At 34.3% G+C, this 14,308-nt stretch overlaps 1 protein-coding gene across 3 annotated transcripts in view; it reads left to right on the top strand.

Moving 5' to 3' along the window:
- Taf3 (TBP-associated factor 3) overlaps window positions 1–14,308 on the top strand; it is a 44,975-nt gene that overhangs the window by 27,363 nt on the left and 3,304 nt on the right. For 2 of the 3 annotated variants that reach the window (XM_071593507.1, XM_071593508.1), the window contains 2 exons: window positions 740–846; window positions 13,339–13,837. In XM_071593507.1, the coding sequence (XP_071449608.1) occupies window positions 740–846; window positions 13,339–13,837 (606 nt within the window). Of the gene's footprint in view, window positions 1–739; window positions 847–1,704; window positions 1,817–13,338; window positions 13,838–14,308 lie in introns of those variants that run through there. The other variant, XM_071593510.1, reaches the window with a different exon arrangement.

Below are 14,308 nucleotides of genomic sequence, written 5' to 3' on the forward strand. Positions count from 1 at the left end.
TCCTTTAACTGAAAAAGCTACGACCACCGACTTTGAAGTCCCAGAAAACCCACCATCCCCTTACCTTCCACGTCCCCCTCTCCTCTGTCCGATGGGTATATATTCAACAGCTGTGTGTGTCACTTGTGCCTGTTGATGCCACAAGTTGGTGAAATAAAGTCTGTGGAAAATGAACAACTCTTAAAATTGGACATAAAACAATTCCACGAACTGAAGCCTGAAAGTGGAGATTTTTCTTATATTGTTTGTAAAAAAATATGCTTTCCCAAGTTACATTGGGAGATATTAGTAAATTAAGCTACAATATTTTGAAATTTCTAGTATTTAAGGCATGGCAAAGAATGGCATCTTGGCTGCTATATGCTTTGCATTTCTTGATGAATTTCTCAACTTTAAAATTACCTGTCAATTAGGTTAGTTATGAGAACTGTTACCTGCTATAATGTTGTTAATTTTTTTGCAAATAAATATATTTAAACATGTTTAGTTGCTTTAAAATATGTAATTCTGTAATAGCTGTTGTGCTGGCTTTCTGTTACTTATTAGATTGTCAATTTTACTATCTATTCTGCTATTTTGGCCTACTCAAGTATTAATTTTTCTCTTAATTATTATTTTGAAATATCTTATTTTGTTATCTCTTGTGTAATCACGAAATATCTCTAGGTAGGTCATGAACTAGGTTTTATTCCATTTAATGTTTTACTAATTAAAAAAATTATTGTTTTCATCTTTCTAGCGTGAGGATAAATCAGAGACATCTGTCCCCAAATTAACTCTTAAACTGCCACCATCATCATCATCATCACCTAGGCCATCGACTCCCGACTCTCAAACTCGGAAACTGTAAGTAACAATTTTAATATTATTTAAATTTTAGTAAGTCTTATACTTAATGTAGTATCTGTGAATTGATAACCATATTACTGTGCTTCAGTTACATCTTCCCATTAATGCATTCAATTATCAGTAAACCTTGGCAGTGCATGATTAAGAAATTAGGATTCTACGGTACTTCCAAAGAAGAAGGTTAGGTAATTTTGTTTTTGGAATTACTCTTTGTTTTTCCACTTTGTATTAGTATAATATACTAGGGAAGATTTAGGTCTTAAACTCTTTTTCATGTGTCTTTGGAATAGTCTGGCGTTATTTGGTTTCCTGTGGAGCACGTAGTTTTCATTAACTTGCCTCTGAAACTCCCCCGTCATTCTCTTCTAATCTTTCAGTGGCTACAATTGCTTGTTCTACAAACAAAATTTTAATCCCCCAATAATAATATAATTTTGTATGTGTTTTATGAGACTAGAAAGTGTCAAGCAGTGATACTCTGTAAATAGTATAGGTTGACTTCTAAGATAGTGTAGAGCAACCTTACTTACTGTATCCAATGTACTTTTATATTGGCTCATTCATTGTACAAGAATGAAAACACATTGTTGTGCAACTTTTTGAAGATGTTAGTGTGTAGCAATCGATCACAACTAGCTTCTTCTTAAGGTTGTCAATAGCATCTTTTACCTAACACCTCCGTAACTATTCATTTCATACTACATCCAAAGTTGCATTTCCTTTATTCTTCATAAATTAGTCTGTGTGTCTTCACTGTGATAATCGTGTGAATTAAAAATGATACGTATCAGATGAGAATAGTATTCTAGAATGCATATTGTTTTGTTAATTGGCTAACATATTAATTTATTGCAGGAAAGTTCGAATTTGTAAGGCTATTAAAAATCCTCAAAAGCTTTGTGGGAAAAAACAAAAGAGGTTCTCTGTTCCTATTCGGAAGGATTCTGGCAAAAAATGAATGCTACTGTATAAAGGTTGTGGTAAGGATCATATTGATATTGTACCTTGTGTAAAGACTTTCTTTGCTTGTTTTACATTTTCTTTAAATAGGAGAAAATAGATGAGCTTAGATTTTGTTGTTCAAGACATTATAGGATATGACAGTTATGTGAAGGGACTAATTATTTTGCTTATTATCGAACATTTTTTATTATCAACTATATTATACCTCACAATGTTTGATGGAATGAGGACAGAATTTGTAAAGAATTGCATTTTTTTAATCAAACATGAATGTTGCATCACCAAAATTTAGAACATATTCAATTAGGACTAGTGCAGTACTTTTTTTTGTAATAAAAACTGCTCAAATCAGATAAAATTAAATCTTTTCATCTAATCATGGTTTAGTTGAATGTCAAACAACTGATTTAGCACAGACTGCGGCTCATAAATTTGCTTTTCGAATTAGAGCTCACACAAAGTGGTCGTTTTGCCATCTTTATAGTTTTCCACATCATTGGAGGCTTCAATAATTTCACCCATGGTCTCTTCATTATCCAATTGCTTTAGGTCTTCATTTCCCTTATTCCACTCACATTGTTGATTTCCTGATGATAGGTTTAATTTTTGGAAGTAATATTTTACTTCATGTTTGCACCAAAGTACTTCAAAGTCTCGGCTCTATTTTCTGCCATTGTAATCAGAACTGTATTCTTAGAAGTAGCTGATATTGATGTCCTTATAATATGCATATAAAAATTTCAGGTTTATAAAATATAGCCCATTAAGTTTTTATGATGTAAAGTGACATACTACGTAAATTATATACAATTTATGAGGTCTTAATAAGCAGTCTACAAAAGGCCCAAAATTTTATGTCAATTCTTTAGTCACTGGTTAATATGTTTTATATCATTTCTCTAATAACTGTCTCCCATTAGCTAAGTGCATGCGGGTGAAGTCAGCTATGGAAAGACAGATTTGGATTGAAAATACAGAATCCATTGCAGAACTGTCCTTGGGCGTATTGTTCATTCTTGTTATCTATGTTCTTTTAAGTTAGGTGTAGGAATATTCCAACTAATGTCAACTTTGCCTAAGGACACAAGTAAATTTCTTGACAGATGAGCTGTCAGGTTATTGTACAATTCAAATTTGACTCCTTTATTGTAATACACGTTATTTTGCTGACTCCACTAAGCTTCACGTACAGTACAAGCATTATAAAGACAGTCAAGCCCTGTTGGTTATTTTTCTACATCATGCAAAACAAGTGTAATTTCTTAAAAAGAGTTTTCATCTACAGTAGTACAGCAGTGCTCATTGTCTTGTTTTTAAAGGCATGATAATTCACTGAAATGCTAACTGGTAACTTCAGACAGCACTTTTATTGATGGAGTTAAGCTTCTCGATTTGTATTTTAATTACTTGTACGATAACGACCCAAATTTGCTCTCTGTTATGTCTACCTAATTGTTTCAAGAATCTATTAAGAAACATTTATTTCACTGCAACTAATCAGTGGGACTCTAAATACCGTTGCATAACTTGAGAAATGAGAATCTTTTAAAAAAGGGCATTTTCACATCAATTAATCATGGGTCAAGTATAAAACTTAACAGTTTCACTCCCAGTGTTGATTCTTATATTTCTAGTCCTGATTCTAGTATTATCCATCCCAAGAAAATATCTCTTTGTGCCATTCCGTAAATCACTAGTTCATAAAATTATAGTTCTAGAAGGATTCCATGTGTTATAATTATTCATAATTTGACAGTTGGTATGTTTTCTCAGATTTATTTACGATTTCAGGTGAGCATATGCTCAAAATGAATGATTTTAGCATATTAGTTTTTTTGGTGTCTATTAGGATACTTTTGTTTTCTGTCTTGCAAATGAAACGGCACCCATTGTGGTCAATTTTCACACCCATTGAACTTTGGCTAGAGGAGGAGATCAGTATTTATAGAGAAATGTGACAGTGATGGACAGATAAACTACCTCTCCAGGCTCTCCTTCATGATTATACAAAGTAATCATTTTTTCGAAACTATAGGCAAGATTTCACTTGAAATATATAATAATTTCTTAGTTTTTTGCGTGAAAAATTTACCATGGAGGCAAATGTTTACTGAGGATCACCAATCGAATCCACTGTCACAAATACCGTACAACATCCACCCATCTCACATATTGGATATACTACCTTGATCAAAAAGTTCCCGGAATAACCACCGTGTGGCGCTCCCATCGTTCCGATTTGAGTTCTGTTTTTTTTGTTAAATTGGTACATCTGTTGTTGATATTCCCTTTAAATCTTAGTGTCATAACTTGACATTTGCAAAAGTTACGTAGCCAAGAGTACATCTATCTCTGTGTGTGTTGGCGATTTTTTACAATTTCAGAAATGGATTTAAATTTGCAACAACGAACTTGTATTAAATTTTGCGTAAAAAACGGATTTAGTGGCGCACGGACGTTGGAAATGTTGGAAAAGTGTTTCGGCAACGATTCTCTAAAAAAAACGGTCGTTTACCAGTGGCACGAGCGGTTCAGAAGTGGTCGTGAGTCAATCGAAGATGATGAACGCAGTGGCAGACCATCGACATCGAAAGTCGGTGAAAAAATTGATAAAGTAAAAGAAATGTTGGTCAATAACCGCAAATTAACCATCAGAGAAATAGCGGAGGACTTGAACATTGCCTATGGATCCGCCCAAGACATTGTGGTCAATTTTTTGGGTTTCCGTCGTGTAGCAGTAAAGTTGGTGCCAAGAGACCTCAATTTCATGCAAAAAAGAGACCGTGTTGACGTCGCAAAAGACATGATTTGCGTGGCTGAATCCGATCCCACATTCATCAAAAGGATCATTACTGGAGACGAGACGTGGGTTTATGAGTACGACACGCAATCCAGACATCAGGCAAGTGAATGGCGTTCACCAAATGAGCCGAGACCAAAAAAACCACGTCGTTTTCAGTCAAAAAAGAAGGCAATGCTGATGGTTTTCATGGATTACAACGGTGTAGTGCATCATGAATTTTTGCCAGAAGGCCAGACAGTAAACAAAGAGTATTATTTGGGCATTATGAGACGTTTGCGTGAAGCTATAATAGAATAAAAATCATAGAATAATGATAGCTTTTGCTATCATTATTCGTAATTTTTTGACGAAAAATGCAACAAATACCATCCAACAGCCACCGAATTCACCTGATTTGGCTCCCTGTGACTTCTTTCTGTTCAATCGAGTTAAAAAACCATTACGGGGAACGCGTTTTAGCAGCCGAGAGGAAGTAATGGAAAAATCGCAGGAAGCACTGATGGACATACCGAAAACCGAATATAAAAAATGTTTCGAGGATTGGATCAAGCGCTGGCATAAGTGTGTTGCAGTCGATGGGGATTACTTTGAAGGGGACAATATAGATTTAGATGAATAAACTTGTATTTTTAATTTTCTGAATAAATTCCGGGAAATTTTTGATCAAGGTAGTAAATGTTTTTTTATTGAACCATGAATTTTGGTATCATGAGTAAGTCTTTTATTTTTGTGTCACATTTGTCTGCTAAGTTACAAAAAGTCTTCCATTGAGCACAGTATAAAATTTCTGTATGGCATGGTCATCTTGAATCATAGTGCACCCTAAAATTCTCCTGTTTAATGTGTGTTGTCTTCTGCTCTATAGCCATAGATCACATTCTCTGCATTTTTTTATTTTGCCTTAAGATTTTTACTTTTTCGTCGCCTTCTCTGAGTTAGCGGTCCTTTTTTCAGCTTTATTCCCTTCTTTATCACTGCAGCTTGCTGCCTTTTGCTCTGTTGATACACGCTCCTGAAGCATTTCCTTCATTTTCATTATTTGCATTATTTGTTTATTGACTTTATTGTTGCCCTTTGGTCTTTGGTCGGAATGAGAACTGTTAATTCTTTTTCATTATTTTCTCCACCAGTGGTATCAGGTACAAAATAGTTTCCCTCCATCCCTCTTTTCTGAAAATCAAATTAGTGCTCATTTAGTTATTCCTCTGCTTTATGTCAAATTGTCCAATAAATTCATTTCACATGGCATTCCTTGGGAGACTAGCTTATGTTTTAGTTCTAGAAAGCCAAAAATAACTATGGCATGTGTTACAGAAGAAGTTTCACAGCATAACATCCCTAGTGATTCGAGGGCATTAGTAGTGGAATGTGAGTATGCTTTCAAAATAACCTTATCCACAGGGCAGTAAATTTCACAACACATCCTCGAAGGGGTTTTTTTTTAATGATTATGTAACAATGATAAGGATAGTCAGGAAAATATTGCAAAAGAGTTGATGATGATAAATCCCTTTGATGTGTTGCATATATTTTGGAGGGAGGACGTTGCTTACGTGGCTAGATGTCTACGTATACCTCTTGCTATGTAAGCTGCTGCAAGGTTATTGTGTGATATGTTGTAAGGGATGTTGTGTCACTAGTCATAAGGGAAATAGGTGATTATTAGTATTTCGTATGAGTTTATTTCAATTTCAACTTCCCTCCAAGTTGCAACGAGGGTGTATGGCAGGGGAGTTATGAGTCTGCAGCCATTAAAAGTAATTGGGGAGATTATTAATGTTGGCAATATTAGGTAGTCCTGGCAGTAGTGGTTTTGTCACAGGTTTGATCCTCCCATGGGCTATATCTTTCTTTTTCCCTTACACATTTAATGCTCTATACTGTAATAAAATTTTCTCTTGAAACTCTTTTAAAATATAATTTGCATATTAATGATTAGCATGTTTTTAAATTTTAAGATTTAATATTATTAAATAAGGATTCAGGGAATAACTGATTATTTATTGGGAAACCATTGTATGATGCAAGGGACTGGACACTTTTTTTTCTTTCAATTGTAATCAATGTGTGTGTGTCATAACTCATAAGCTTTATGTATCTATGACTGCTTCATAGGAGAGGGAATTTTCTCTTGGTCATGGTGATCATCAGGAAGAGGGTTGGTTCATAGATAGGGATAGGGAAAAATTACTTCCCTTGAAATTAATAAGTATTATCAATGGTTTTGAGGAAGGAATAGTCCTCAAATGTGATCAGTCATTTGTCCCCTTTTGTAATCTGAAGCATCATGCAATGAAAGCGTTAGTGGGTCATTCATATTGGTAAAAAACATTCCTTTTTCAGAGCCGTCCTTTCTCAAAAATAGTGATGATTCTTTGTTGAAACTTTGAGCATTGTGTTAACCTTCTAGAAAGTCCCTCACAATTATATGAGAAGTTTATTTGAAAAGATCTCAGAATTAAATAGAAATAAACGACTTACCTCAGTGAAATTATTTTATTTTTCAATATAGTCTCCCTGTATACTAATGCACTTGGTCCAGTGATATTCCAATCTCTTGATCCTATCTAGAAAAATAGATTCCTTCAGACCTGCAGAATAGCTGTCTACTTCGGCTGTTAGTTCTTTGTTTGAAGAGAATCTCCATCCACCATGGAAAATTTTGAGCATGGGGAAGAGATGGAAATCTGATGGAGCCAAATCAGGCAAATATGGAGGGTGTGGCAGCAATTCGTATTATAGTTCACGTATTTTGCCATCCAACAACACTTCTCTGTGGTGAGCATGCATTGCTTTGATGAAAGAAGACTTTCTTCCTTACCAAACCTGGCCTTTTATCGTGTATCATTTGCTGTAGTTGGTCCAAGAAGTTAATGTAGTTTTGTCCAGCAATTGTTAGACCTGTGGGAAGATGATCTATCTGCAGAATCCCTTTCGCATTCCAGAAAACTGAAACCATCACCTCTCTGGCTGACCGTATCGACTTTTTTCTCTTTGGTGGTGGGGAATCAACAAGTTTCCACTACTTTGACAGCTTTATTTTCTCTGGGGTATAGTAGTGGACCCAAGTTTCATCTGTGGCCAAAACTGGCTCAGAGAATCTTGTTGGTTGCTCTTAGAACAGATCAAACTTTGTTCGGAAATTTCCATTCTGATGTGTTTACGATCCTGCATCAAGAGTTGCGGCACCCATCTAGCAGTTAATTTTCTCATCCAATTCCACTGTTAAAATGTGATATGTTCATTCAGGTGATATCCCTACATCTTCAGCAATTTCTCACACTTTCATTTGGAAATCCTCCTTGACCATGTCATGCACTTTTGCAATATTTCGGGGGTAGTGGCACATTTTGGCTGACCACTGCATGGATCATCATCTAAGCTTTGCTGATTAAACTTAAACTCATTTGTCCACTTGGCAACGCTTGACTTTGAAGGAGAGAGTCCTCCAGAGTGTCCTGAAAGTTGGCATGAATTTCCTTTGCTCTCATACCTTTCTTCACCAAGTATTTTATCGCTGCTCAAATCTCAATTTTTTCATCTCTGCAAATCGCTACCCAGGAACAACAACAGAGAGGCGTCCACACCACAGATCTCTTGCTAGAGCACTGATGCGCTTTGTGTTTACTCATAAAGGCTGACCTAGTACCACATGGGAAACTTGTTGCACTAGCACTGACACCTTGTGGTGATTCTAAGAACCTTTCAAACTACCCTCGTAGCATTAGAATTGAAGGTAAAAGTCTTTGGAAAGTGATCCAGAAAGGGATATTGTTTGTCAGGATTGATTAAAACTGATTTAGAGAACAAGAACTCAATTCATGTATGGTTGAATCAGCTGTATATAGATCTGATTGTATCTTATTTCTACATATGTCGTGAAATAATCATTGAGAGAGTAATTTGCCGGCCCTTTTGTCAGCAGGGTTACATCCTCGTCTGCCAACCCAGAGGTCATGGGTTCGATTCTTGCCTAGGTGGTTTTTCATCCACCTAGGGCTTGGATGTATGTAATTGTTAAATCAATGTTCAAAGTCCAATGTAAAGGTCGAAGTGCTATTTTCAGATTAATCCAAAATAATATCAATTTGCAACTGCAACATTCTAAAAATGACAGTATAATTTTCGTTTGATGTCAATTCAGCATCTGTCGAGCTGATAATTTTCAGCCTCCAATTTTTATAGGAAACCACTGGCCGCATAAAATGGAACTGCTCCTTCCCTTCTTATTTCCCTGATCTATGTATCACATGCTCTTCTATGGTTAGCCTTACTATGTGTTGTAAACGCATCCTGTTAAACAAACCTGTGGTTTGATTACACGGAGGAATATTCTTAGGAATACAGGAAATGTCAAGGGAAAAGAAAGTATGGGGGTTCTCTCAAACTGGAGACTTGAAAATCTGTAATTTTAAGGCAGGAATTTTGTGAAAATTAGGTCCCTAGTTGTTTTTATTAAGTCTCCTGGAGATAATTAGAAATTACCTCATAATCAAATATATATAAGGCATACAATTAAATGCAATTGTCGGTAAGGCAACAATCACTGCAACTGCATGTTGGAAGGGTAATATAGGATGATCAAGAATAACATTAGACACTTTGGTGTAAAAATTGGTACCATGTCAAATTATATGAAAACAGATAAGGTATCTCTTTATTTACTATTTATTTAATCTCTTTATTTCTAATTTCTTAATTAACTTGGCCTATATTTCGTATTGCATCTCTTCCAATTGATTACTGCCACCAGCTAGTTGCTCAGTATTGCAAACTTGTTTAGTAATGATTTGAGAGAGACCCACAGTTAGTAAAGGTGAACCCATTATGACAATGATTTCATGTATGAAGAGACCTGTAATAAATGTATTTTGAACTTGAAGTAATGCAATTGCAATGATTACTAGTGTGAAAATGTTTTCCTCTCTTGGATGCAGAGTGCTCTAATGAAAATGACGGGTTAATATCTCCTAATTCCCATGACTTTATGCCGTGCCTTTCAAAATATGTCTCCATGTTTCTCTCATCAATGCATGACACTACTGAATGTGGTTCACCCCCATTGCATTCTTGAAGACAAGTATGGAAAGTGACACAATTTCTATTGTTTGTTTCATGAGTGATAAACTTCCTCGTCCTATACTTTGGCTCAATAATGGTTTCTATAATGTGAAATATGATGCGAACATTTTAATTTTTATATTTCATTACATCTTGAGCATTCAACATGCACCATGATAAGATTTTCTAAGAGCATCATTTATGAGATGACAGGTTATATTCCTCATTCCAGTGTCATACCGAGTTCTTTGGAAAGGAATAATTAGGCCTCCTTTGATGGTGGAAAGCTTCTCATCATACCATCATTTAAAGAGTGATTCAGATATTTAGGTATTTACAAATCTTATGGAAAGAAGCGTGTTAACCGTAGAAGGTAATTTAATTGGGCGTCAATTTTTTAAGGCATTAATGCAGGAATTCGAAATATTTTATTAGGAAGTTAGTTATTTATACTTCCTGTAAAAAGGAAGTTATTCTGATAGCATAATGAATGATAGATCAAACCATGGTTCTTCAAATTTCAAAAGTATCCTTGCTAGGTTTATTTTCTTTTGGTCATATTTCAGATAATCTGAGACATTTTTTCAATAATCAAGATGCACAAAAATTTTGGCTCGGGCAGAAATTTGCTCACATTAAACATATGTACCTCAATCAATTAACGACCAGGATTTTGTAAAAGCCCTTGTAATTTTATCCAACTTTAAGTTCTATCTGGCCCAAAGTTTCAGCAGTTATAATAAAATATAACTTTATACTTTCTAGTTGTCAGTTTTTATTTTGAAATTTAACCCAAATAAAATCTTTATCTGTTGAGTATTCTTCTTTATCTGTCCCTCTCTCCTGTATTCAAAAAAGTGAAATGTAATGAGGAAGGCTGGGAAAGTTTCTTGCCATAATTTTTTATGATTAAAAATCAGTTCCTTGTGCGATTGAATGTGTAGTTACTTGTTTTGTAAATATGCTCAATGATTTTCTCCTAGCATTGATTCGTTAATTTATCTAACTGAAAGTAAGGTTCTTAGATTTCTCACTTCTTCAGTAATCGTCTACTAACAATCCTATTAGCTCAAGAAACAATCACTGCAACTGCATGTTGGAAGGGTAATATAGGATGATCAAGAATAATATAGATCAGTTGATGTAATGTATGTTTGATTTTTTGGAAGTGCTGAAGATTCCTTTGAATGATACCTTAGTTTAATAATGTAATTTTTTTGTTTTTTTCCTTAAACCCTGTAGTAGTCTTGCTTTGATTTATACATATTAATTGGCAGTTTCTTATTTAATGGCTACTAAGTAAAACTTCTTGTAATAATACTAAAAATGGAATTGTTTAATGCTGGTGTCATTGTAAACATGTTTTATGACAAGTATTAATTTTATTATTACTTTTATTTATTGAAGTAGCAGTGTCATGGTTGATATTATTGAAAGCATAATTTCTTTCATGTCTATTTTTGTCTAAATGTGTGCCTGATATAAAAGAATTTTGATGATGTTATTGCTGCCAGTGATGTATCCATATTTGTGATTTATTGATATAAGACAATTTCATTGGCCAGTAGAGACATCTGATGGGCTAGTTTTAATGTGCTTTGCTACATTTTCGAGTATTTCTTTGTTTTCATGGTATTATAATCATTTGTAAATATAAACCTTAATTGATAACGAGTAGGTTAATTAGTTTGAACTTTCTTTCTACAATTTTTTTGCTTTAATTGAAATTTTTCATAAGGTTTCATTTCAGTAAATTGTCAGTAAAAATAAGTAGAATTAGGAAAAATTTATTATGGTTAACAGGTTTTAACTGTTTTTTTCCAATTTTTTAGTCCTTGAAAATTTCAATTGAAAGTTTGCATACTTGGCATACATGAATAGGAATGAAAAAATTAGGATTAATTAACTTTTAATTTTCAATTTTTAATGCTACAATTACATTTTATTTATTGAGTTTATAAATCCATAGAAAAATAAATCAATTGATATTTAAAATAAAATTTGTTAAATTAATAAATGTACACAAAATAATTGACAAAATTGTGGATAATCATCTGATGTAAATACTTCTCTTTGTATTGACATTTTGTTCCCAATTGTACATATTATGTAGGTACATATATTTTCACTCTCCTCATTATGTCTCAGAAACATACACATATATCGATGTGTGCATGAGTTTTATTTTCAACCAGTCTTACTTTAAAAGAGTCATCATGTTTGATTACTTAACCCTTTAAGTGCTAAAGTTGCTGTGAGTGATGCTGATGAATTTTTCCAAAAATGCTACCCAGCATTGCTTTTGGCGACTTTTTTCTTGATGACTGTGAAGGAAAATAACAATTGAATAATTCTTAATTTAATGCTTAATTCTCTTTTTTTGTGCCTCATTATATATTTTATTTACTTTCACAAAATTATCATAAATAAAATTTTTCTATGGACATTTTCCATAAATTCTGCATATTTTTGAAATAGCTTGGAAATTTTCCCATGTGATTTACCAATTATGTATGGCACTCAAAGGGTTAATAATAATTCATAATTTACTAAATGGCTTTCCTTAATGTAATTCTTGAAAAATTTTAATTAGGCCCCAATCACAACTTTCCTAAAAGAGATTTTACCAGCATCTCCCATAAATGGCCATGTGATCAATCTTCATAATGTAAATTCCTGGAGGAACATTTTTTCAAAACCAGAAAATTCTGGAACAAAGGGCATCTTTCCTCATTGTATGGCAACTTGGCATGCACCAAATTGTTTAAAAATGAGAGAAATGCTTGGATATCACTCTTTTATGTAATTTCAAATATTAGTTTGTTTGTTATAGTTTCATGTTTCTAACTTTAATACCAACTTTTCATTTCTTGTCTAGGACTGTTTTCAAAATTCAAAGCCTTATGATATATTGTGATGCAAATTCAATTAAATTTTGGACTAATTTTTTTTCAATTATAAATGCACTTAAGGTAATACATGGTCACCAAGTTTTATGTGTCGTTACTATCATATTAAGCTAAGTAAGTCTAGATTGTGCTGCAAATTTTCACTTTGGTTTTTTTATCATTATTATTAATTAACTATCATATATATTAATATTGTTAGAAACTTGAAAGATATGCAGTTAAAATAATTTTGAGGAATCAGCTTTTCATTTACCGTATAGGAAATTAGTTCTGTAAGGTGAAAGTGTTATCTCTGGTAAATCCTTTTGATGTGATTGATTTTCCAATTTACCTGATGGTGTATTTGTTTTTTTTTCTTGCTACCTTGCCTGCCCCAGTCTTAAAAACAGGTTAGCATACCTTTATATGGGAAATAGTTCTCCATCATATTCCAACATTGCCAATTCCATCTGACTTAAGGCATAGGAAAATTTTAGGATATATATCTGCTTAAGATATCATGTTAAATTGAAAGAATTTTATCTCTTGAGCATGCTGGTTTCTTGTTAATCCTTCAGAGCACCAGTTGATGCATGGGTTAGAATGGACTGAATTTGCACAAAATGATACATATTGGAAATTCCTCTCTCTACTAACTACTCATTTTGAAATATATTTGCACTAGCATTTTTTTTCACAATTTGTGGAACAGTTGTCTGTTGTGTGCTAACCATCCCATGATACTGAAATGTACTCCCTTTCATTTTTTTGCAGTGTAATTAAAACTGTTGTAAAAAAGAGTGCTCCAGAAGAACGGCCCCTCTCTGCAGGAAGCAATGAGTCCTCATCTAAAAGAGCACCCTCTCCTGAGCTTGCCAAATTCTCTGCACTCATAACCAGGCCACCAAAACAGAAGGGCTCTGCAAAAACGCCCTCCCAGTCTCACCCCGAGACAACCCCTGCAGAGCCTCCATCATCCCTCCACCAGCCCCCAACAACGGAAATCCTTCCCCAGCCCCCCGTCGCACCCCCCGTTGCACTCCCTCCAGAGGTACCCCATCCCACTTCCCTGCCCACACCCCTCCCACCCGTCGTCATGCCGTCTGCAGTCCCTCCATTGCATCCCATACCATCTACCTCCTCCTCAACATCTTTAATTGGCACAACTAAAGCCAAGAAGGGGTTGATGAAGCCGTTCTCCAAAGTAAAGCCCAAGGACAGCAGCAAGAAAGCCTTACCTCCAGAAGCAGATGCACCCAAGGCCTTCTACTTCGTGAGTTTCACACTCCTTCAATAATCCAAATGCATATGTCCCCCCTTTTTTGCCCGGAATTGAGACAATGTTATTCTCAAGGAAGCGCATTTTCACCTGTAAATATACTGAAGCACAAATGTCATAAATACAATTATAATTATTACATATACATAGTATACCAAATTCAGAAAGCTTTGGACGTGATGATACCTTGGTTTTTGAACTTTCAGGGATCTAAGTTCTTAATTGAACCTATAGATGTAAAGACCAGTATACTCAAGAAATTCTTACGCCATTATTATTTTAATATTATCAGTAGTCTTCCAAGATTAAGTATTGCTTAATATCTAATACTTTCACAAGTTTTCAAGTACCTGCTACATTTGAATGACGTTGATTACAAACTCATCATATTTATGTGTAGAGCTGACTCAATTTTATCACAGATTTGTTGGTGTATTTTTATTCTTGGTAGTGATTTAAGATTTC

This window comes from Hetaerina americana, unplaced genomic scaffold, assembly GCF_022747635.1.
Source record: "Hetaerina americana unplaced genomic scaffold, ioHetAmer1.1.p SCAF_6, whole genome shotgun sequence".
NCBI classification, from domain to species: domain Eukaryota; kingdom Metazoa; phylum Arthropoda; class Insecta; order Odonata; family Calopterygidae; genus Hetaerina; species Hetaerina americana.